The sequence below is a fragment of the Sceloporus undulatus genome, chromosome 3, assembly GCF_019175285.1.
Source record: "Sceloporus undulatus isolate JIND9_A2432 ecotype Alabama chromosome 3, SceUnd_v1.1, whole genome shotgun sequence".
Taxonomy (NCBI): Eukaryota; Metazoa; Chordata; class Lepidosauria; order Squamata; family Phrynosomatidae; genus Sceloporus; species Sceloporus undulatus.
Genome location: NC_056524.1, coordinates 79,693,539 through 79,716,647, shown reverse-complemented (window position 1 = coordinate 79,716,647; position 23,109 = coordinate 79,693,539). Strand labels below are relative to the sequence as shown.

At 42.0% G+C, this 23,109-nt stretch overlaps 1 protein-coding gene across 14 annotated transcripts in view; it reads right to left on the bottom strand.

The window, feature by feature from the left end:
* The window catches only part of DMD (dystrophin), a 1,477,396-nt gene that overhangs the window by 418,865 nt on the left and 1,035,422 nt on the right, over nucleotides 1-23,109 (bottom strand). For all 14 annotated transcript variants that reach the window (XM_042458881.1, XM_042458877.1, XM_042458883.1 and 11 more), the window contains one exon: nucleotides 13,186-13,294. In XM_042458881.1, coding sequence (XP_042314815.1) covers nucleotides 13,186-13,294 — 109 coding nt within the window. The remainder of the gene's footprint in view (nucleotides 1-13,185; nucleotides 13,295-23,109) is intronic.

Below are 23,109 nucleotides of genomic sequence, written 5' to 3'. Positions count from 1 at the left end.
ACAATTAATTTGCTTCCATGACAGCTGATTCCAGTTAAATGTCTTTTTATATATATGGACTCTACAGGGTAGTATGGGGAGGGAAGAATTGAAAAGATGCCAGATATTTATAACCTCTTAAGCATGATGGCTATTCATTGTATGATTTCGTAAGAGTATATAGGCTGCTTTATATAAATCACAACTTTATAGCACAATAATATGTGTCATTTGCATTAACCTTGTGATCATTAGTGTTTGTTCAAAGTCCACTGTGCATGCAGATATTAGAAGTCTACTAGTGATGTCCAAGTGAACATAAAAAGAGCCATACAGAACCAAACCAAAGGCCTTTCTAGTTTAGCATTTGGTTTCTCACAGTGACCAACAAGATTTGTATGGGAAGCACACAAGCAGGACATGAGGGAAACAACCCTGCCTTGCTTTTGTTCCTTAATGGTGTTCAGAGGCATGCTGTCTCTGTTCCTAGATGAAGTATAAATGGGGCATGTCTAGCAGCCATTGAAAGTGGAATGTCACATCAATGTTACCAGGACAATTTCATAAGTAAAAAGGCTCAAGATAGGAAGCACACGGTGCATGTTGGAGACTGAAGATAGTTTTGATATGAATCCTAAATTCTCTCAGATCCCATTCTTTGCCTCTGTAGCAGTTTAATATTATGGCAAGAGATAAAGTGGTATAAATCAAATTAGTTTCACTACATTAAATTAACCCCCTCTTCACCTGGTTCCCATCCTGCCTGTGCTGGTATAAAAAAGGAGAGGATTCCAACTATTTCTGATTCTAATCAAAACAAAAGATCATTGCACAGAATACTGGCAGTATATTAGTCAGATAAAAAGTCATACAACACTTAGTGACACTTCTTTGGCTCTATGTCATGAATGTTTAAAATCCATAAAGAGTAATTTGTGTGACATGGTAATCACATCACTTTCTGCAGACTGGCTGTAAATACAGTACACCCACGCCATACGCGGGTGCACTATACTCAGCTTCCCACTTACGCGGAGGCCAAGTGACAGTCTAAACAATGGCAGCGTGCCTGTGTGCACTCGCCGTGCCACTGCCGCATGCATGCACCCCATTGTTTCCTATGGGGTGCGAGCATACATGCATTTTCCCTTAGGTGGGGGGTTGTTTCCGGAATGGATCCCTGCGTAAGGAGTGGGCCCACTGTATATTTTTGCTACTGTTGTTTATGTACACCTTCACTTATGGTGCCCCTAAGGTAAACTTATCATGGGACTTTTTGGGCAGTATTTGCTCAGAGGGGTTTGTCTTTGCCTCCCTCTGAAGTGGAGAGAGTGTGACTTGCTCAATGTTTCCATGGCCAAATGGAAAATGGAACCCTTTTTTCCCAGAGATGTAGTACAATGCTCAAAACACGACACCATGTTGGGTCTGTCTGTCTGTCTGTCTGTCTGTCTGTCTCTCTCTCTCTCTCTCTCTGTGTGTGTGTGTGTGTGTGAGAGAGAGAGAGAGAGAGAGAGAGAGAGAAATAGTATGAAGCAACTGAACAGCAGTGTTTGCGTATAGACTTGACTGTCCCAGAAGGATGCTATAAAACTAAGATTTAGTAAAATGACTGAAAAAAGGTATTAGTATAAATAAATAAAGCAATGCATTCTTCCTACCTCAATGATATCAAGTTGGAATAGGTGTGATGAACAGCACAAAGTGGCAATTACACATGGAATTCAAAGGACAATGTTGGAAGCAACATTGATATATTCCTCTAAATCAAGACTATACAGTGTTAAGGTATTCATTTCTTAGATCCAGAAATTCTCTTCCCCTCCCCCTCCAAGCAGAGTTGGGTCACAGGTTTTCTTCTTCTAGAATAATGGCCATGTTGGAAAGCACTATACCTCAAAAATTAAAATGTTCTGCAGCAGTTTCTTCCAACATTTTGGTGGTGATTGTTGATCTTACATATACAGTAGATCAGAGTAGTTTTCCCAATATATCACATATTACATTCAGGGTGCTGACATTGATTCACATACATGACATTCGTGTAAAGTTGCATTTTGTTTAATATAATAGATTTTTTGACCACTGTGTCTGCTTTTAAATGTTATTTCACACAAATATGCACAAGGGAATGTAATGCTTAGATGCACAATGGCATGTCCCAGGATTTTCAGTTGATACATTGATTTTAGCTCTCTCCACCATATTTCTCAGAGTATTGATGATGACAGAAAGCAACAATAGATTTAGTCATCGCTGTAGAAAGATATGATAAATTAGCTATCAAACAACAGCTCTCTTTGATTTTCTAGTGATAAATGGGAGATGATGGTCAGAAATCAATAATAAAAGGCTCATGGGAAGAGCGTATCATTTAACTCATCTGCTCAGAATCTTTGCTGGTATTTGCATATCAAATACATTCACCTAACAGGAGCCTCTGCTCCAATATTCCTTGCTTTGATTTAGGGTGATTCTAAGAATGAGAGACATCTAAGACACCCTGCTATAAACAGCTCTACTCAGATCCTGTAAACTTCAGCTGTGGTTTACTTCAGTTTTTCCACCCATAATCCTGTTTTCCTACTGCCTCTCACTTTACCAAGCATTATCATATTTTCTAATGATTCACATTATATAATGTTATGTCCAAAGTACAATAGCCTCAGTTTAGCCATCTTGGTGTCTAGACAGAGTTCACCCTCAATTTGCTTGTTTATTGATTTGCTCACCCATTTATTTGTCACCTTAGCAGTCCATGGTATCTTTAGAACTCTTCTACAGCACTACATTTCAAATGAGCTGATTCTCTTCCTGTCAGCTTTCTTCACTGTCCAGCTTTTGCAATCATACATAGAAATCCAAAGTATTATGGCATGGAAAATCCTGGTTTTGGTATTCAGTAGTAAATCTTTACACTTATCAAGTTCTTATTTAGTTCCTTCATAGCTGCCCTTCCAAGTCCTCTGATTTCTTGGCTACAGCCTACATTTTGATTTATGGCTGAGCTAAGGAATAGAAAGTCCTTGACTATTTTGATGTCTTCATGATCTATTTTAAAGTCTGCAGTATTATCCCTTGCGTCCCTTCCTTTTTCTTTTCTGGACCCAGGTTGGACATCTGGCATTTCTTACTCCAAATATGTTAAAAGTCTTTGTTGTGGAATTTTGAGTATCATGGCACAATGGAACTCAAACTTTTACAACAAAGACTGCATCTAGAGTATTTCCAAGCTTTTCAGCCATTATTCTATCCTCCATATCTATTGCCAGATTTTAATGAATTTGAATGAATTCTGTCTATATAGCCTGCAACAGCTCTACTGGTATATCATATAGTCCTGATGATTACTTTCTTTCAAGCACTTTGAAAGCACTTCCCTTCCTAAAATGGTGGGTTCATTGACAAAAATGTATTCCTTGAATGCATGTTATCTTTTCATCTCTTTTGTATAGTTCTTAGTTTATTGTTTTCATTGTCTTTTTATATATTTTTTAATCGTACATTGTGTTGCCCTGTTGGTCATATAGCATCCCTCCCTTGCTCTAAATTTCCATTTGATTTCTTGAATCTTATGGAAGAGGTTTCTTGTTCTACCATTTTTGTCGTCTTTTTCTATATCTTCATATTGATTTTTATAATACTGTATATACTTGACTATAAGGGCAGGTTTGGGGGCCAAACAACTCTGGATTTTGCCATGACCCATGGATAAGTCAAGGGTAAAACTTGGAGGCTCCTTCAGTGTATGTATGTGTTTGTAGAGCAAGAGAGACACTAACTGATGCTATTTGTTTCAACATTGGTTTCAGCCAGCCAGCAGGAGTGGGATAGGGTCTCTGTTTTTTTTTTTTTTATTTAAAAGCAATTAATCCACTCAGGACTCTTTCTGCTTGACTCAAGAGAAAAAGAAGCTATCTTCCACTGCATAGGGAAATCTGAAATTGCTGCTATCACATTATCATACTGACCCATAAATAAGTTGGCCTGGTATTCTGGGGTCAATTTTTGGGCATACATTTTTTGACTTATAGATAAGTATATACTGTCCCTCTTTGTCCCAAAGCACAAATCACTTTTAAAAAGTTGTATTCAATATTCTGAACCTATTCCTATCACTTTTTTTTACTTTTGCTTCTTGCCTGTCCTTTACAGTTTCTATTACATATGTCTCTCTCTCTCTCTCTCTCTCTCTCTCTCTCTATCTATATATATATATATATAGAGAGAGAATAACAATCTTCACAAATATACCCCCAGAGTGGTTGGAAGGCATGCGGAAACAGGAAAAGCTGGCCAGAAAAGCAGTGGAGAAAGTCCGCTCTTTGCTGGTGGCCCATTTCGGATAGTGGCGGTGGCCTGGATCAGGCCAGGTCAATTTGGTCTCTGTAGTCCTGCACCAAGTGGGGTGGGAGTAGCCTCTGGCTGCTCCTTTTGCCCTATGTCTTCATGACCCCTATAAAGGCCATAGATTACATAATGGGAAATGCAAAAGAAATTCAAGTGATTTTATGGTTCCTGTAAAAATATCATAAACTTGAACCTGATGAACAAAATGACAGTGTGATCTGCTCAAATCTAAAATTGAAGGACAAGTTCTGTGTGCATATCAAATGTTTTGAAAAACCCTAGGGAAAATTGAGTGAAATGTACAAAACATGTGTACTTTTTTTCTCCCTTTCCTGCCTTTCACTTCTTTACTAGTTTGAATTTAGCAATCCTCAGAATGGAGAAGCTGGTGAGAACTTTCTTGTATGCCAGCCCACTCATGAATGGAGTCAAGTGCCCTCAAAACAGATCACTGCTGGATGTGAAATAAATGTACAGTACATGGGAAATAAGCAATATCCACATCCTGGAGTCAGGGTCCATTGTGATTGTTCTTTCTGTGAATAATAAGACTTTTTTTTTTTACACTGAAGCCATTCCTGTTTCCAACCTTTTGCCTGCAGCTTTAAAATGTGTATTCCTAAACACATGAAATATATGTACTTTGTAAAAGTCTTAATCTCAATAACCTAAAGCTCTGTGAGAAAAATAATAGCCAAGGCCCTGTACAGACCGGCAGTTTATGGTGCCCTGTATGCGGACTAGGGTTCAGCGTCCATACGGCTGAGAACCCTAATTCACTGCCCTGGCGCCATCATGATGCATTCCCATTTACACGGGGCATGCCGTGATGATGCAAGGGTGGTGCAGTGCCCAAATGGCACTGACTGGAAAGGGCGTCATCATGGCACGCGAACTTACAGCAGCTTCTTTTTGTTCCTGAGAGGGAGCGGATTGTTGCCGTGGCGTGCAGTTGCCCCGGGAACAACCAGAGGCAGAAAGGAGCGGCATCTCACCACCCCTTCCTGCCCTCTTTTGAGTCCCTAAGTTATCTTTAATATCAGACACATTCAAAATCAAAATATTGATGAAAGAACTTTTAGAAATAAAGCATTGATGAAATAATCCAAGAATTGGCTTCATAAAAGTTCAATTGCCTGCTCTGTCTGTGATGTCCAAGAATTACATCTATAATATATCTATGTCCATGGCTTTTATAGGGGCTGGGAGTCCTGGCACTGATTAAAGATTATACTTTATCTTTATAATCTGAAGTATCATTAATAAAGTTCATTCTGGCCTAGACTTATTGCTCCATTCAAAACCTTTCTAAAAGATGAACTACCTCCAGTTTCAGTCTGCTAAAAGTTACTGTTTCCTATGAAACTCTTCTGGAGCCATATTCAAAATGATCGATCAGCCCCTCCCCATCAAGGTTTATTTCAGAACAATAAAGGCATGATTTAGCAGCAATATTTGCTTGAATAACAATGGAAAATATTGTCAAAACCAATAACTTCCAGATTTATTTTTCTAATTTCACCAGATATGGACCATTGACACCCCCCCCCCAAAAGGGGTCAGTTTAGATTGACTCCTGATTTGGAACTATGGTGGTGGAGGCCTGCTTTTGGAGCAGTCCATGTGGTCACCATGATCCCCTGCCTCATTGTTGCTGGAGTGGCCACAGGTCTTTCCTACAGGGCTGTCTGCTTTGCCCTGCAGTCTCAAAGTCCAAAGATGAGGTACAGGGAGAGAAGGACAGATCAGCAACACTCAATGAAGTTGCTTGCCAAACAGTAAATTAGAACCAGCTGAGACAACCCATTTAAGAGTTGAGTTTGCATAGGGCTAGTTCCAGAAGCAACATGCTTGCTTCTTAAGCAGCACTGCTGTCTCCCAACTCCTGTAATTTGGAGCTTTGGCTTCTTATCGTCTTTGACCCTTGCATGTGTTCCTTTTGCTTCTTGTTGATTTCCTTGAATCGGACTGCTTGACCAACACTTTTTTTCTAGACACACTCCCACAGAGACAAGGATGTTTTCTGGGTTCTGGTGATTTATGGCCTTTGTGGGAACCATCATTTAATTGTTTTCTCCTAACTAGCTTACATATGTGTTAGATTAATCAGGATACTAGAATACTCCAGGCTGTCCCTGGAGTATTCTGGCCCCGAATCCTCCCCCCCCTCCCATTTATCTTTTAGTTTGCTCTTTCTTCTAGCAATAATGGGTGGCTGCCTTTCCACACAGTCCCTTTTTGTCATATGGTGGTGCTGCTGGTGTCACAATGAGGCACCAAGCCATACTCTCAATCCTGTTGGCTCATTCTGACCCCAGAGTGATTTGTGCCTGCAGTGGCAGCACCAAGTGACAAATAGACACTGCAAGTGAAAAGATAACCAATCCCCCATTGTCATGGGACACCACCACCCCCAAAAACCTGCAAAATGTGAGTTTTTAAAATATGGGTTAGGTAATGCAGGCATCAGGTACAGGCATCATGAAAAAAAGACAGTCCAGATCCAATTCTTTGTTTTGGCCCTGGGTCATATAAGTGGGATGCAGAAAGCCCAGGGGAAACTACAAGACTAATACTGTATCTGTATGGAAATACAAAGCACGGGATCCCAAAGTGATGGTCAATCAGTGCATGTACATCAGAGATATCTTTCCTTTTTTTTTTTTTTTTTTTGAAAAGCAGTTAACAAAGAAGAGTTATTGTTTTTTCTTATTTCTGTATTGTGTGGTTTTGCATATCCCAGAACTCAGATTTCTAAAGCTATTAGAATGACAACCTTTGATTCACCTCAGTTTTGCTATTATTTTCTACAAGATAACATTCGTGCTATTGTCTTACATTGACTTATTCCCTCCTCTCTGATTCATAATTCTGTAATTTATAATTCTCCCAACTTCTGACTTTTAAAAGTGTATTTCAGTAGGGGTACTGTAGTCAGTCTTTAAGGGCTAATCACAGTAGCTGAGGCATGTGAGTAGTTTATTAGTATGTGTCTTTTAGTTGACTCATGCAAGGCAATCATTTCAGTTTCTAATGTATCACAATATAGATATGATGGTTCATTCACTTTAACAGCCAATTCACTGATGCCATCCTTCAGAGAAAGAGATGGGAAACAAACATCACCAATGGCACTTTCTAACTATAAGTATAGTTATTGGCAAATGCTTTTTGCCTGCAGCAAGAACCAAGGCAAAAGTGGAAAAAGAAAGGATGATAACTGACACAGTTGAGTTAAGCAGACCACAAATTTATTGATAGCACCCTTAAATGCACTTGGCATAGAAATGACAGGGATTTCAAGTCTCTACCACTGACACTGCTGACATTTCCACCTCAATGCTGTATGCTGAAAAGAAGTCATGAGAGGAAGGGAAGGATACCACTGGAACACTAACCTTCAAGTTAGATAGGCAACTTAAGCCCTTACTCTCATGATGGAGCACAGGAGATGGCTACTTTCCTTATGCCAAGCTAGAGGCTCATTTTCCAGTGACAAGGATCTTAGCGCAACAGCCTCTACCATAATAAACTGATCAATGCTTGCTTGCCCTTAGCCACTGTTAAATTGCCAAAGTGTTGATTACACTTTGCCAACACCTCCAAGTTTAACTAGCAATAGGATCATAGGCCCCCAAAAGTAATCTTCCTGTCTCCTCCTCATACTTTTTTCCATGTGTATTCTTGACCTGGCACAATGACACCAAGAGGGTCCATACTTGATTAGCAATAGCAAGCACATTTCTGTACCACTTATCAGTTAACTTAGTATTCCCTAAGTGGTTTACAATGTGTAAGCAAATTGCCCCCAACAAGTTGGGTACTCATTTTAGTGACCTACAGAAGGATGCCAGGCTGAGTGGACCTTGGAGTCCCTAGGATAGAACTCACAGCTTTGTTGTTTGCAATGCAGGCATTTAACCTTTGTGCCACCAGGGCTCCATTGCTGTGCCTGGCTGGTTGTACTTTCAAAGTGTTTGCTCCATTAAGAAGAAAAGAGCCCCAAATGAACAAAAGCCTTTTGGGTTCTCATCCTTTTTCTTGATTGTGTCTATACATCTGGTATGGAGATTTCCTCTCTTTCTACTGCCCTCCACCTTTCCAAGCATTATTGTCTTTTCTAGTGAGTTGTCTCCTCTCATGATGTAGCCATCATGAGAAAAGTATGGCAGAAAAGTATGACAATTTCAGTTTAGTCATCTCGGCTTACAGGGAGAATTCAGGCTTGATCTGTTATAGAACCTTAACATTCTTCACCACCACCACATGTCAAATGAGTTGATTTTCTTTCTATCAGCTTTCTCCACTGTCCAGCTCTCATATCTGTACATGGTGATGGGAAATAAAATGGCATGGATGAGCCTAACTTTGGTGTTCAGCTTGATATCTTTGCATTTTACCATCTTGTCTAATTCTTTCATAACTGTCCTTCACAGTCCTTGTCTTCTTCTTACTTCTTAACTGCAATTCCCATTCTAATAAATGACTGATCCAAGGTGTGGGTATTCATTAACTATTTCAATTTCCTATTTGTCTATGGTCTGAAACACACTGCAGAAATAACCCAGTTTGAGACAGCTTTAAACTCAATGTTAGGGAATTCTGGAAACTGTAGCTTTGTAAGACATTTAGTCTTCTCTGTCAGAAAGTTTGAGTGTCACAATAAGCTACAATTCCCAGGATTCCCTAGTACAGTCGGCCCTTCTTATACATTGATTTCTTATACACGGATTCAAGCATCCACAGTTTGAAAATGTTAAAAAAAGTATGAATTTCAAATATCAAACCTTGATTTTCCATTTTTTATAAGGGACACCATTTTGCTATGTCATTATATTTAATGGGATTTGAGCATCCACAGATTTTGTTATCCACAGGGGAACAAGGGTCCACTGTACTGAGCCAGGGCAATTAAAGTAGTCTCAAACTGGAATATTTCTGAAGTATGATTTGGCCCTATATTTAATTCATGTACCGTATATAATCTATAAGCTGAAAATTTATGCCCAAAAATTGACCCCAAATCCCAGGTAGAATTATTTATGCGTCACTATGGTAATGTGATAGCAGCTCTTTCAGATTTCCATATGTAGTGCGGAGAGGAGTTTATTTCTCTCTGGAGCCAAACAGAAAGACTACTGGGTGATTGATTGATATTGCTGTTTGGTTAAGAGTCCTTCTTCCACCCGCACATCTGGCTGAAACAATGAAGCAAAAAGCCTCAATAAGAGTCTCTCTTACTATATGCACACATACAGACACTGAAGAACCTCCAAGTTTTACCCACGACCTATCCATGAGTCATGGCAAAATCCATAATTTTGCCCCCAAACCTGACCTCAACTTATACATGAGGTCAACTTATAGTTGAGAATCTTCTCCATGGTGATTATTTTTTATTCTCTTAATGTTCAACAACAAGCCCTGCCTTGGCACTTTCCTCTTGGACTTTCTTTAGTAATTATTTCAACTCTTTGATGTTTTCTGCTAATCTTAGGATGTCATCTGCATATCTTAGATTGTCCCAACTTTATTATTTGCTAATAATTATTTTTGTTTTCTTAATGTTGAACCACAAATCAGCACTTTCTTCCTTGACATTCTTAATCAGTTAATCCAAGTCTTTGCTAATTTCTGTTTGTAGTAGGATGCCATCTGAATATTTTAAATTGATGGTGTTCCTTCTTCCAATTTTCACTAAAATAAAGTAAAACCTGAACAATGAATAAAGCTGAAAATCTCAGTAATGTACTGTACAGTACTCAAGCCGTGGGGAGCACGCGGGGCACAAGGGGTGGTGTGTCCCATTCAAATGAATGCGCGCGCGCCCGTGGTGCCCTGCCACACACAAGTTCCATTGTTTGTAATGGGGCTTGAGCATAGGCAGAATTCGCCTTACACGGGGGGGGGGGGGTCTGGGACGGATCCCCGCATAAGGCAAGGGCCGACTGTACTAGGTAGTTAGAAAAGAAAATTCCTATCTGTATTGCAAATTCAAATGAGTGTGAATATTTAATCCTATTTTTTGGGGGGGGCAGTCTTTGTTGCAACTGTTTATAGTGTGGTTCCACAGATGTTGAAATCTTCACATTGATTTGATGATAGTAGCAAATTGTCTTCATATAAACCACAATAATGTAAATGGATTGTAAAAATTAATTAAAACTCTTTGGAGAGCCTTGCAACAAGTTAAATATGAAGCAGTGACCTATTTTTTGTTGGTTTAAGTCAGGCGTCTAGTTCACACATTTTATTTTTATGTTTATTCAGTTAGTGGTTGCTGTTAAAATATCTGTGCTCTATAGCCAAAGATCAAGTTAGAAAGGATCATAAAACACAAAGAATTTACTCCATGAACTAGCTTATTATACTTTTATTCAAGCAGCTTTGAAAGTATAGTGTCAGGTTTTTTTTATCCAAGCTCTTTTCATTATTTTTCCCTGTTGGTGTTGGAGCACATGCTGTGAATGACCTCCAGAGATTCTTCAAGCTATATGCAGAGAGTAAATTGAATCTGAAAGCTTTATTACATGGATTCCAAAAGAGTAGCCATTTGACTGAACTTTTTTTCTTTTTATTAGGTGAGTTTGTTTTTCAACTTTTGTCTGATGCCAACTGTGTTAAAAATAAAACATGTCTTAAAACTGGGTCTTGACCTTGAAAATTCTTCAAATCAAATAACTAAATTCAATTCTTTTCTTAATGGTATTTATTAAACAAGTTTCATGTGTCAAGAAACTTGTCTTCCCACCGAATTACCATATCTCTCCCTGAGGATTTTGATTACTTCAGTTGTCAGAGTCTAAAATATTAGCATTGTTCCATTACAGTTGAATTTCCTCAGCAGATATCATAGTGATAGGCTAACCTCGCCCTTTGTAATCTGATTTGATTTGAGTTATGCACTGGATTATATTTGAGCAACCACATGCCATATAGTTTGAAATTCCAAAAACTAATTTCTTTTGAGAGTTTTGCTATTATGCAAGACAAATTGTCTTTATTTTTGCCTCATCTATGATCCTCAGGACTTCTAGGGCTGAAAGTTTAATTACCATGGTGTTTAATAACATGGCACTTTCAACACATTTAGCACCTTCTTGCAATCAGCTTCCAAAGAAGCAGTTGGCTGTACCAATATTCTCCATCATTGGGGAATGATTTCAGTTTGCTGACCCTTCAAATTAAGCTAACTGCTTGTAGACAATTCAGAATTTGTCACATGGTCCTGGTGTTCTCTTAGGGCAAGACAAGAAAAAGAGTCTAGCCACCTCACTTTTTTTACTCTGGAATCCTACTTGATTCAGTAACCTTCATTTCTTCCCCAAGAAAAACAGAATGTTTTGGCTTTTCAGCTAGGAGGAAATAATTAGGAAAGTGAAAAGACTTTAGTTTTGCCTGTACAGAAAAGAGGGACCTGGAGGGAATGCTTGGCTTGTTTCTAGACTTTCCAGTCTCCTGATTCAATCTGCTAGAACAGAGATGTTATGTGGTAGCAAGCACTGGACCTGGAAAGGTTGTCAGTGGCTGGAAGCAATTAAACAAATGTGTGGGGCATTTTATAGAGTAGTTTCATGTGGTCAGGTGGTACAATATCTGGACATTTACTTTAAACTACCATGTGTGTGTGATTGTGTGTGTGTAATTTGCCTGTATGCTTGTACTTCAACCATTGTATACTCTAAAATGTATAATATCATTAACAAAAATATGAGTTTGGATAATTTATCAGATAATGCCCCAAAAGTTGAGTTATCCATGAGGCTGACCATGCACAATACAACTTTATCTAGGGGTCTACAATTCTCATTTAACTTAAATATATTTAAAGTATGTCAACAAAACATACTTTATTTGGTTTCCCCCCTTGTTTAGAGAAAAAAGAAATGTGCTACCATAAACAACTGGCCCTCTATATACACAGATTCCTTATTCACCAATTCAATCATCCATACCTTGAAAATATTCCATATATATATACATTTCAAAAAGCAAACCTTACCATTTTATATAAGGAGCACTATATTAACTAAGCCATTGCATTTAATGGGCATGTATAGGGGTCCTAGAATCAAACTCCAGTGGATACCAAGGGCCCACTGTATGGTATAAAGGTCAACTCCATCACATGTCCTCTCAGTTAACTAAACTAGATGTCAGGTACACCTACCACCACAGTAAAACATATCAGCTCAGACATAAACAAAGTTTAGATTGCAAAAATAATATTTTAAGCTGCAAAATGTATTATTGCATGAGGATACAAACAAAATTCCCCCTCCCATTAAAAGACTGTCCAGTGAATAACATATAGCTTAACTGGAACAGAAAATCAGTCCATGATGAATTACAGCATCATACTGAGTGAAAAATTAACTTGCAATATAATCTTCCACTTTCATCTTCTACATATAGCATGAAATCAGTATTTCTTTCATTTAGATTTTTTTATTCTCACTGAGCACAATCCCTGAAGGTTAGCACTGCATGGAATACAAGAAGTAAATATTCCATTAATTTGTCACAGAATAAATCAGCACTTCTAAGTACAACTAATTTAACGGCCATTCTGTTTTCCAAGAGGTGTAAGGTTATCTGACATTTTTCCCCCATCAAACTATAATTGCAAAAATTGTTTGAAGGAAGCCATGACTGCTAAACTATGCTCAAACCATATATTTTTGTAATGTAAATATGTCCTCAGCTAGCCCATGTAGCAGATAAGAAAAATTATGGATGTCAAAATTCTTTTTATGGCTTATAGCTTCCTCTTCCTTTTCTTCAGCATGATAGAAAATATCCCTTTTAACATTAACCTATTAACTCTGAAGATTACTGAAACACTGAAGTACTTACCAACAGAAGAAGATGCTATTCCTGGGAGAACGGAGACTGGCTTTACTTTTAACACTTGTATTAAATGGCTTACTGCTTTCCAGTCAGTATTTAAATCTTCTAATTTTCTCTGAAACAGAAATACAAGTTATATTAATTTTTAAGTAAAGAATTATGATAAGAAAATCTACAGCACTGTTGTTTTAAATATGTCTTACTCTTTGAAGTTGTAGCTATCTAATGAAGCCAAACACTAGAAAATTCAAAACACATTTCATTTTGTAATGTGTAGTTCATATGATTTGGTGTTTGTCAGGAAATATATGAGTTGAGAAAGCAAGAGTTGTAGAGACCAGAAAGGTATTTATCCCATCTTCCTTATGACACAGGAATCCTATAGTGTTTCTCCTAGGGTCTGAGCAGATGGGCCAGGATAGCATGGGCTGAGCCCATGCTATCCTGCTCCTTGTGCTCACTCATGTCAGTCCCCACATGGAGACTCACCCATGTGGGGACAGGCAGGTGTTCACACACCCATCCCCACACCAACCCAGGACCTAGGGCGGCTCCTTACATTGCTGCCATGTGAATCATCTGAGAAGCTCCCCAGTTGCCCCGTCTGACATGGACATGTGGTGCCTGGCTGTAACCACATGGTCAGGCACCCCTTTTCTGCATCAGATGGGGCAACTGCGGGACTGCATCAGAGGGTTTGCATGGCAGCAAGATAAGGAGGTCGGAAAGCGGGGAGCTGTCAGAACAGTCTGGTTTTGTCATGGAGTTTCTTAGAAGCTTTACACAAAACCAGAGCTATTTTACTCTGAGGTCAGGGGTCAGATCAGATCCTCTGGAGGTACATCTGCACTGGTGGGGTCAGGCTAAATCCCACCATGGGGGGTTTGGCATGTGTCATCTAAACTAGATGGTGCAAGGCTGGATAACCCCATAGGCAACTATCCAGCCAGTCCTTTAAAATTCCTAACAAACAAATACAGTAGGCCCTTCTTGTTGATGCAAACGTGAGTGCGCAGAGTAAACTTGGAAGACTTGTGTTGAAGATAAACAACTGTTAGCTGCCGGAGCATGCCAGGAAAACATCTGCTAGAAGAAAAGCAAACCAACACCTAGCTTATCTCTGTAGAGGCACTTTGTTTATTTTGTTGCCTAAGACACACGTGAGAACAATCAACACCATCCACCAACTACAAAACCCAACAAACTGAACAAACAGACATGTTAGCATATATACACATTTGCCATGTGGCAATCTAGCTCAACCCCTTCCTGTACAATTTCCTGTGCATCTTGGAATATCTTCCCCCTTGCAAAGATGATACAGTATATTTACATCTTGCTACATGCTTCTGGCACACACTGTGACCTTGGACATCACCTGCTGGTTTGAGTCCCAGCTGCAGCCAATTCTAGGCTTCTGCAAAGTGAATAACCATTTCCAAATGTTTTCATCTGAACATTTTCATACACTCTATACATTAACACTCCTTTCCAAGCAACTCCTAAACAAGAAGCTTCCTCTAATATTTAATAAATATCCTCTTTCTGAAGCAATAGAAAAACAATATTTCTGCATCAGATTCTTCAGCCATGTAGATATTTGAAGACTGTCACCATGTCACTACTCAATTATATCTTGCCCAGATGAAACATTCCCATTGCCCTCAGGCTTTTCTCATAAGATCCCTCACCATCTCAGCTACCTTGTTTTGGACATGTTCCAATTTATCATGTTTTTCTTCACCTTCACCTGTTTCATTTTTACAGGATGAACATTGCACTTTGGGTGAGTGAACTATTTCATGAAATTCAATTGTTTGTCTTGCTTAGTATCTGTCTGTTTGAAGGCAGAGATTCTCTGTATCATTTTTAAAACAAGATGTTCTTCTTGGGAAAATCTAATGATCTCAGGCACACAAATACTTCCTGATACTACACATCCCTTCAGATCTGGCAATCAAATTATATTATATAACTGAGTGAGAGATGGGGCTGCATGACTCACCAGGACAGCCAAGTTGCTAGGGCAAGAGGCACTGGGCACACGGTGGCTTCTCTGCCTGGACCAGGCCATGGCTCACTCCCAGGGGACACTAGGAGTCCTGTGCCCTGATTGGCTATATGGACCTCAGGTGGGCAGGACTTCCAGCTGCTGTTCTGGAATATGATGCCCAGCGGGCTTTGCAGCCAAAAGCGCCTCTCCTTTGGCCTGGCTGTGGCCTCCCCGATTGGCTGTGAGGCTGGGGGAGGTGGGATTCTGCCTGCTTTTTGCTCTGATTGATTGATTGGCCTATTTAAGGCCACATGGTTGGGCCCATGGCACCATTCCAGCCAGGTTGTTGGAGTGTGGTTGTGAAAGACTATGGCAAAGTCTTTTGAGAGTCCCGGAACAATGATGGAGAGCTCCAGATCCACTGCCAGCCTACACAGGCAATCGGGCCGGATGGGTGTAGCAGCCAGGGTGGTTACAGGACCGGGCCATGATTTATAGTGGTAGTGTAGTGCAATAAGGCCCGCGGGCCTTCAGTCTACCCTCACATGATCAGAGGGCCTTTTGAGGACAGTAGAGGCCCAGCAGCAGTGCTTAGGTAGCAGTGAGTGCCCACCATGCCTTCAAAGGGATCAAGGAAGAGTTCCAGGCCTACAAGGCTGACAACCAGGGATGAGGCTGGACAGCCCAGGAAAAAAAGATTTCATGGTGCTTGGAGCAAAGTGGGTTCCTGGGACGAGGACAGCCTTTTGTGGTGGTAGCATGAGTGTGGATCTGATGGGTGTGGCTTCCTGTGCTGTGGAACACAGGATCAAGACCTGGGGTTGCTACGAGCATTGAGGTGTTGCAATTATGGGGGTAACTCCTGATCAGCATCCCCTGTGACAAAAGGGGTGAAGATGAGAAATGTGTGATCAGTTGCTTACTCATTTTCTGTCATCTCGAGGCCCAGCCAAGACCAGGCAACTTGGTTCATTGAACAACAGGGGTTGGTCAATGCCAGATCCACACCCATGCATCAGGGCCAACCCTACCTGTCAGCTGTATTCAATAAAGTTGTGGCCTTTCCCCTTCCAAGTGTGTGTCAGAGTGTTTCCTTCTTGTGATGCCCCCCTTCTCCTGCAACACTGTTTCCAGACTCAACACTACCCCATCTAAATATACAGACACTATTGTCTACTTTGGAGAAAGCTCAAATACTGTTGAAAGTGGGACCACTGCATAACATCATTACAAAAAAAAAAAAAAATCTCCATCATTTCAGCTCAATTCCAGTTTGTACTGAAAATTTATACTTTCAAATATATTATTTACATATAGGGGAATATAATAATATTCATTATTAGTCTTTGCAACTGTTGTGATTGTTTCTTCTGGACCATCAAGACTACTTTTTTTCTTAGAACTTAAAGTAAATCAGGATGAATGATTTTATGCAGGAAAAGTAGCTGCACTGTAAGCAATGCAACATTATTTGAAAAAGCCCCAAAGCAATCTGAACATGTGAATTTGAAGTTTCAAGGAAGCAATTCTACTTCAATGACATCATGTGTGCAATGTTCTTTTGCTATCTGTACAACAATTACTGAAGCAAAAAATTAGCTCCGCAGTGTGGTTAATTAAACAAACAGCAGTGTGTAATCTTAAAAAAATGCAACACAGTAGGAAACAATGTTTCCAATACCTCACAAACTGCTACAGTTTATAATATTCTGCATTGACACATTCTATGGGATGTTCATAAATTATTGCCAAAGAAGAAAAACATTTTCTACTAGGCAATATCACCTAACGAACATGTTAAACTCATTCCAAAGAAAATACAGTGGGTACTCCATATCCACAGATTTTGTATCCATGGGTTAAATCCATTCATAACTTCAAAATATTTTTTTAAAAAGTTCCAAAAAGGAAACCTTGATTTTGCCATTTTATAATAAGGGACACCATTTTGCTATGCCATTGTACATATTTGGATCTGAACATCTACGGATTTTGGCATCCATAGGGGTCCTGCAAATAAACCCCAGTGGATACCAGGGGTCTACTATATCACAATATTAGCAACTGACTACCTGTATAATTGTCAAGAATATCTGTATTTACTAAAGCAAGGTTTTGCATAGATAAGAAGTAAGTTCTTGGAGTCAGACTGTACTATTCAGCCTAATAATTTCCTCAACTTTCCCAAACATTTCCTTAGCTGAAATCTCAAAGTTCATATTGTCTTTTGTTTATGGAATATATACTTGTTTTTCTTTTTTTCTTTTTTCTTTTTATTAAACATTAAGCCATTTTGATCATGACTATTCCACCCAGTCTAGAAACTCTTGTTCTGTGGATAACTTGGGCATAGTTATCTTTAAAAAAAAACACACCTGTAAATACTATAAGACAGGAGTATATAACATAGGGCCCATACAGACAGGCCAAAGTAAATCTGCTTCGGTCACTTTGGAGGAATGCTGTTGAAATGACACATGCATCTTAAGAGGCCAGAAGCTGCACCAAAGCTGCACTCCAGTCCTTAGGACCGGAACATGGCTTTGGTGCGGCTTCCGGCCCCTTAGGATGCATGTATCATTTAAACAGCATACCTCCAAAGTGACCTGAAGCAGCTTTATTTTGGCCTGTCTGTACAGGCTCATACTGAGTTTTTTGGGTTCTATATTCAGATCCAGTAATTATTTCAATCCTTTGCTTCTTATTTCCTAAATACTTCTGTGTTATATGTTTGAAAAATTGCCTACATTTGAAATACATTTACGTTAAGCAGGTATTTTTCCTCCAAGGTGGAAAACACAACAACCTACATTATTGTATCCAGGGAGCTAACAGAAGCTGGGGGAGTGTTTTAGCTGAAGAAAACAGCTAATCAAAAACAAAAACAATCAAGCAAACAAACACATAAAAATCCCTAGAAAATAGTTCCTTCTTCTGTTCCTGCTGCTATGATCAAATGTGTACTCTCCACTGGTATAAACATGGCACATATAGTTTTGTCCTTTGTTCCATCAATTTTGACATCAAGGGTCCAAAACACACTGTAGAAATGATCCAGTTTGAAACTGTTTTAACTGCCTTGGCTTAGTGCTAGGGAATTCTGGGAATTGTAGTTTATTGTGGCACTAGAGCTCTCTGACAGAGAAGGCTAAATGTCTCACAAAACTAGAGTTCCCAGAAATACCTAGCATGCAGCCAGGGTAGTTAAAGCTGTCTCAAACTGGATTATTTCTGCAGTGAGTTTTGAACCAAGCTCCTTTACAGTCAGTGACAACTGCTTATATGTAAGAATATAGAAAGAGGGGGAAACAGTCTAGTGTTTGGTTTTCTACTCAAAATTTCACAAAATTAAGTAGTAGAGTCCTCTGAGGAAAAAAAACCCACCAGAATATTGGCAATGTTTGAATGCTACTCCGTAACAAAATCTCCATGACCCAGAAAATCAGCATGATTGGGATGAATGAAATTAGAACATCAGGTATGCTATCTGTTTGTGTGTGCTAAATGTTCAAGCATACAATCCCCACCTGCACTGTGGAGCAGTACCCTGAGCAAATTATATCCTACATTATATCCTTCATTAGATTATACTTTTATTTTTAAAAGTGGGGGCCAAAAATTCAAATTAATATATGGTATTTTTTATAAATTAAATAATTATTCATTTATAATGCATTAAAATTAAATTATTACACTGAGCACATTTTTTGGAATCACAACGCAAACAAGAGTTTAAAAAAAGGAAGGAAGGAAGATTTATGCTGTGACACATCTGAAGAACAGGGGAAATAGTAGCTATGTTAGCAAGGAAAAAGTTGATCATAGGGGCCGTTACTCTGTGCAGTTTTTCCACAGATTTAAATGGGGGTATTCAAATTGGTAGCTGCAGAAAAAAAAATTCAGCCAATATCTTGTTATCATTTCTTGGCAAGACATGAGCAAAAAAAGTAACCTAACCAATGTATCTTTGGCGGGTTACAGACGGGCAGGGGAGGACGTCTTGGAGGTGTATTCAGCTGAATGCGGAGCCTCCAGACGGCCCGCCCCGGGGGCGTGCTTCAGGTGTTGGAGCTTCCACATGGGGGGCAGTGAAGACGCCTCACCTGGGTCCGTTTCGGACCCGGAGCTTCCATACCGCCACCTCGGAGGACGCTGCAAAAAGAGAGGCAGCTTCCGCACGGGCGGCCCAAACCGCGGCTTTTTTTTCTTTTGCCAGCTGGCGGATGCGCAGCTGCGCAGCTACAGCGCTAAGCAGCGGCAGAAAGCCTATGTGCGCATTTAAAGCGCCCAAGCCCCTTTAAACTTTCTCTCATCTACGAGGCCATGGAGGCTGGCATCTATGTGCCAGGGAACCCCAGCATCAACATCACAGGCCAGCAGATCGGGCCCCTGATACTGGCTGACTGTGCCTACCCCATTCGGAAGTGGCTCATGACCCCCTTGAAGAGAAAGAGAAGAAGAAAGCAGGGGAGGATGTGAGGGATGCCCTGGCAGATTTTTTTCTGACAAGGAGAATCTGAAGGATGGCTCCTATGCCATCATCTGTGATGTCAGAGTGCATTGTACTGTAATACCATAAGCACATGAATAAATGTATCCCATTATCCACAGTTTGAGTCTGCCTATCATTCCTGATCTGTGCTGTGGGCATGTTTTGCCACGTGCCTGAGGGGGACACACACAAACACACACACACAAAAGGTCTCCTGGCGCCTGTTTTCCTGGGGCAAAAAGATACATCAGCTCCAACTACCAATTGCCCCTTTGACAATGTATCAATCCCCCTCAAATTCAAGCTTTCCTAATGGCCCATTTGAATGTATCAATGGGGCACCCAGAGGGCATCTATTGGGGGAAAGATTCAAACTGCTCCTCTGAAAGCTTTCATTGGACTAGGACCACCTTGGCCTAACGGTCCAGAGCCACACGTGCCCATATATACCCGTGCGCAACTGTGCAAGACCCCAGGACGGCGATCAACATGGCAGAGCCACGCAGGAGGGTCCCGGTCCGAATCGCTTACTGGACAGACGAAGAGGTCGGGATCCTCCTGGACTCCCTGATGCCACAGGCAGCCGCGAGGAGGGTGATGGCTAGCACCAACAAGCCCAACCGGGGGCATTTTCTCGAGGCATCTCGTGCCCTCCGAAACCAAGGGTTTCAAAGAACGCTGCACCAATGCAGAGTGAAGTTTAAAACTCTGAAGGCAGCGTTCTTCGAAACCCTGGAGGATTTCGGAGAGGCGCCCCCGGTTGACAGGCAGCCACCATTCTTCTCGCGGCTGAAGGACCTGTGGATCAGGGGAGATCAGCCCAGACCAGAAGATCGCCGTCCTCCAGGTAAGCCAGAGCTCTTGCCATGCCCTGTCCTCCCCTCCTTGACGCTTCCCTTGCCCTCCTCTCCTTCCTGCATGGTGCCAATGCCATCCCTCCTCTTCCCTTCTGCAGGCGTGCGGCTGGGGCGGAGGCGGAGGGAGGGAGGGCACCCTACCAGGTTGCCCTCTCCACCATCCTCGGGGGACGAGGATGTCCCCGAGGGTGGGCCACAGCCAGGACCAGCTGCTGTGGCCCCTCCGCAGCCAGAGCAGGCTCCTCTGGCGGCAGGTAGGTCCCCAGGGTGAGAGGTGGGGGTCGGCTGCCTGCAGCCCCCACGACACTTGTGCCCTCGTCTGCCATGCCAGCATGGTAACTTGGGCCTTTCCTTCCTTTTTTCCAGGGCTTGAAGTCCTCACTGCTGTTGCTGCCACCGAGGAAGAGGAGCCTGGGCCGAGCCGCTGCCTGCCAGGAGAGCCAGGGCACTTGGCCCTCGATGCCAGTGCCCTGGATCGTGTCCTCCAAGCCCGGCAGCAAGGTAAGTGTAGAGGTGAACCCAGGGAAGGGAGTGGGGGCACCCAGAAACCCTGCCTGTGGGAGTGGGTGATGGGCTGCACAGGCTGATCCTAACCATCCTCTTTCTTTTCCCCCCACAGAGAACCGGACGGAGAGGAGGTTCGCTGCGCTGGAAGAGAAAGTGGACAAACTGGCGGAGAGAGTCTCCTCCATGGAAGAGACCATCCAGGAACTCCTCTGTCGGCTGCCCGCCCCACCGCCTCCTCCCCCTCCCTGAAGCAGCTTCCCTCCCCTGCCCCCTCTGCCATCCCCCCTTCACCACCCCCCTTCACCCTCCCCCTTCCTTTTGTACATATTGTATATAGAAAAAAAGTTTTATTGTTGTTATTGTAAATAAAAAAGTTTATTTTTTAAAAAAATTTTGTGTGGTTAATTATGCGCAACTGCGGCAGTGTGGCTGTGAGTGTGAATGAGGCGCAACTGTGCAGTCTAAAGCTAGGTAGGAGTGCTGTGAGGTAGCAATCTCCAAACTCTGTCCTTCCAGGCATTTGGACTTCATCTCCCAGAATCCCAGACCACAGGGCAAGGTGGCTGGGGATTCTGGGAGATGAAGTCCAAACGCCTGGGAGGACAGAGTTTGGAGATTGCTGCTTTGGGGACCAGTGAGGCAGGCATGGTGGGAGGAGCGAACAGGAAGGGTAGAATAGAGTAGATAGGGCTGGGAGGGAACACATGCCCTGGGAGGCGAAATGATGTCTTTATGGGACATCATGGTACCTAGTGCCTTGTCAGTGCTCCCTGCCCCTTGATCCCAGGCCCTCTCTAGTTGCCCTTTGCCTTTGGGGGCAAGTTTAGAGGGCATCAAAAGGTCTTGGGCACATTCAAGCTCCGGGGTCTCTTTTTTTTTTTTCCTTTGCCGGCTGGTGAATGCGCAGCTGCGCAGGGCTAAGCAGCGGCGGCAGAAAGCCTATGGGCACATTTAAAGTGCCCAAGCCCCTTTAAAACAATGGTGGTCTCCTGCCAGCTGGTGATCAGCTGGTGTTGGCATCCTTGTCCGTTTGCACTTTGCCAGTGTCAGCAGCATCATGGATGCCTCCTCTCCTTTGGTCCCCGCGCTCCTGCTGAATCTGCAATGCGCAGCCACAGCTGTCTCCGCTGCCACCGCTGTCCCCCTGCCATCTCCCCTCACCTCCTTTGTACATATGTCAATATTTACAGTTTTAGCGTTTTTTATTGTTAGGTGAAAATGGCACAGGAATGTGTGTAGGGGTGCACTTTAAAGTCCAAACTTTCCAAGCAGCGCATGCGTACATGTTGCTCTAGGGTTAGGGTTAGGGTTAGGGTTACGAGGCTTAAAATGCGCCGCAGCTGTGCCTCAGCTTCCACAGCTGCATGGCAGCGGACGTTGCAATTAAAGCCTGACTGCAAACTGCACATGTTCCAAGACCCCAACTCACTATGCGACGGAGCTTTTAAATGGGCAACTTAAAGTAGCGGCGTAGCAATTCTGGTGTACCGGTGCAGCAGCTCTCATGGCTTCTTCCACTTCTCGATATGTGTCAGCATTCAGGTAGGACTGCTCCAGTTTCTGAAAAATGTTTGGCTGGGACCATATAGCTATGAGGTCAGCCGTCTCAGTATGAGACCAAGACGTCCCCCTGCCTTTTTTTTTGGGTGCTGGTGGATGGCTGAGCCATCCTGCCTGGTGGCAAAGGGGAGCCGCCACACAGCTGTGCCAGGAGCAGCTGAACTGTGCCCTTTCCCAGGTGAAAATGGCGCAGGAATGTGTGTAGGGGGTCACTTTAAATTCCAGACTTTCCCTTTTCACTTTCTACAACCAAAACATCCGCTGGCAAAAGTTACAACTTCCCGCGGTTCTAGCAACGCATGCGCACAAGTGGCTCTAGGGTTAGGGTTACGAGGCTTAAAATGCGCCGCAGCTGTGCCTCAGCTTCCACAGCTCCATGGCAGCGGACGTTGCAATTAAAGCTTGACTGCAAACCACGCATGTCCCGGGAACCCGACCCATTATGCGACGCAGCTGACACGGAGCTTTTAAACCGGCAACTTATATTTGCGGCGTAGCAATTCTGACGTATCGGTGCAGCA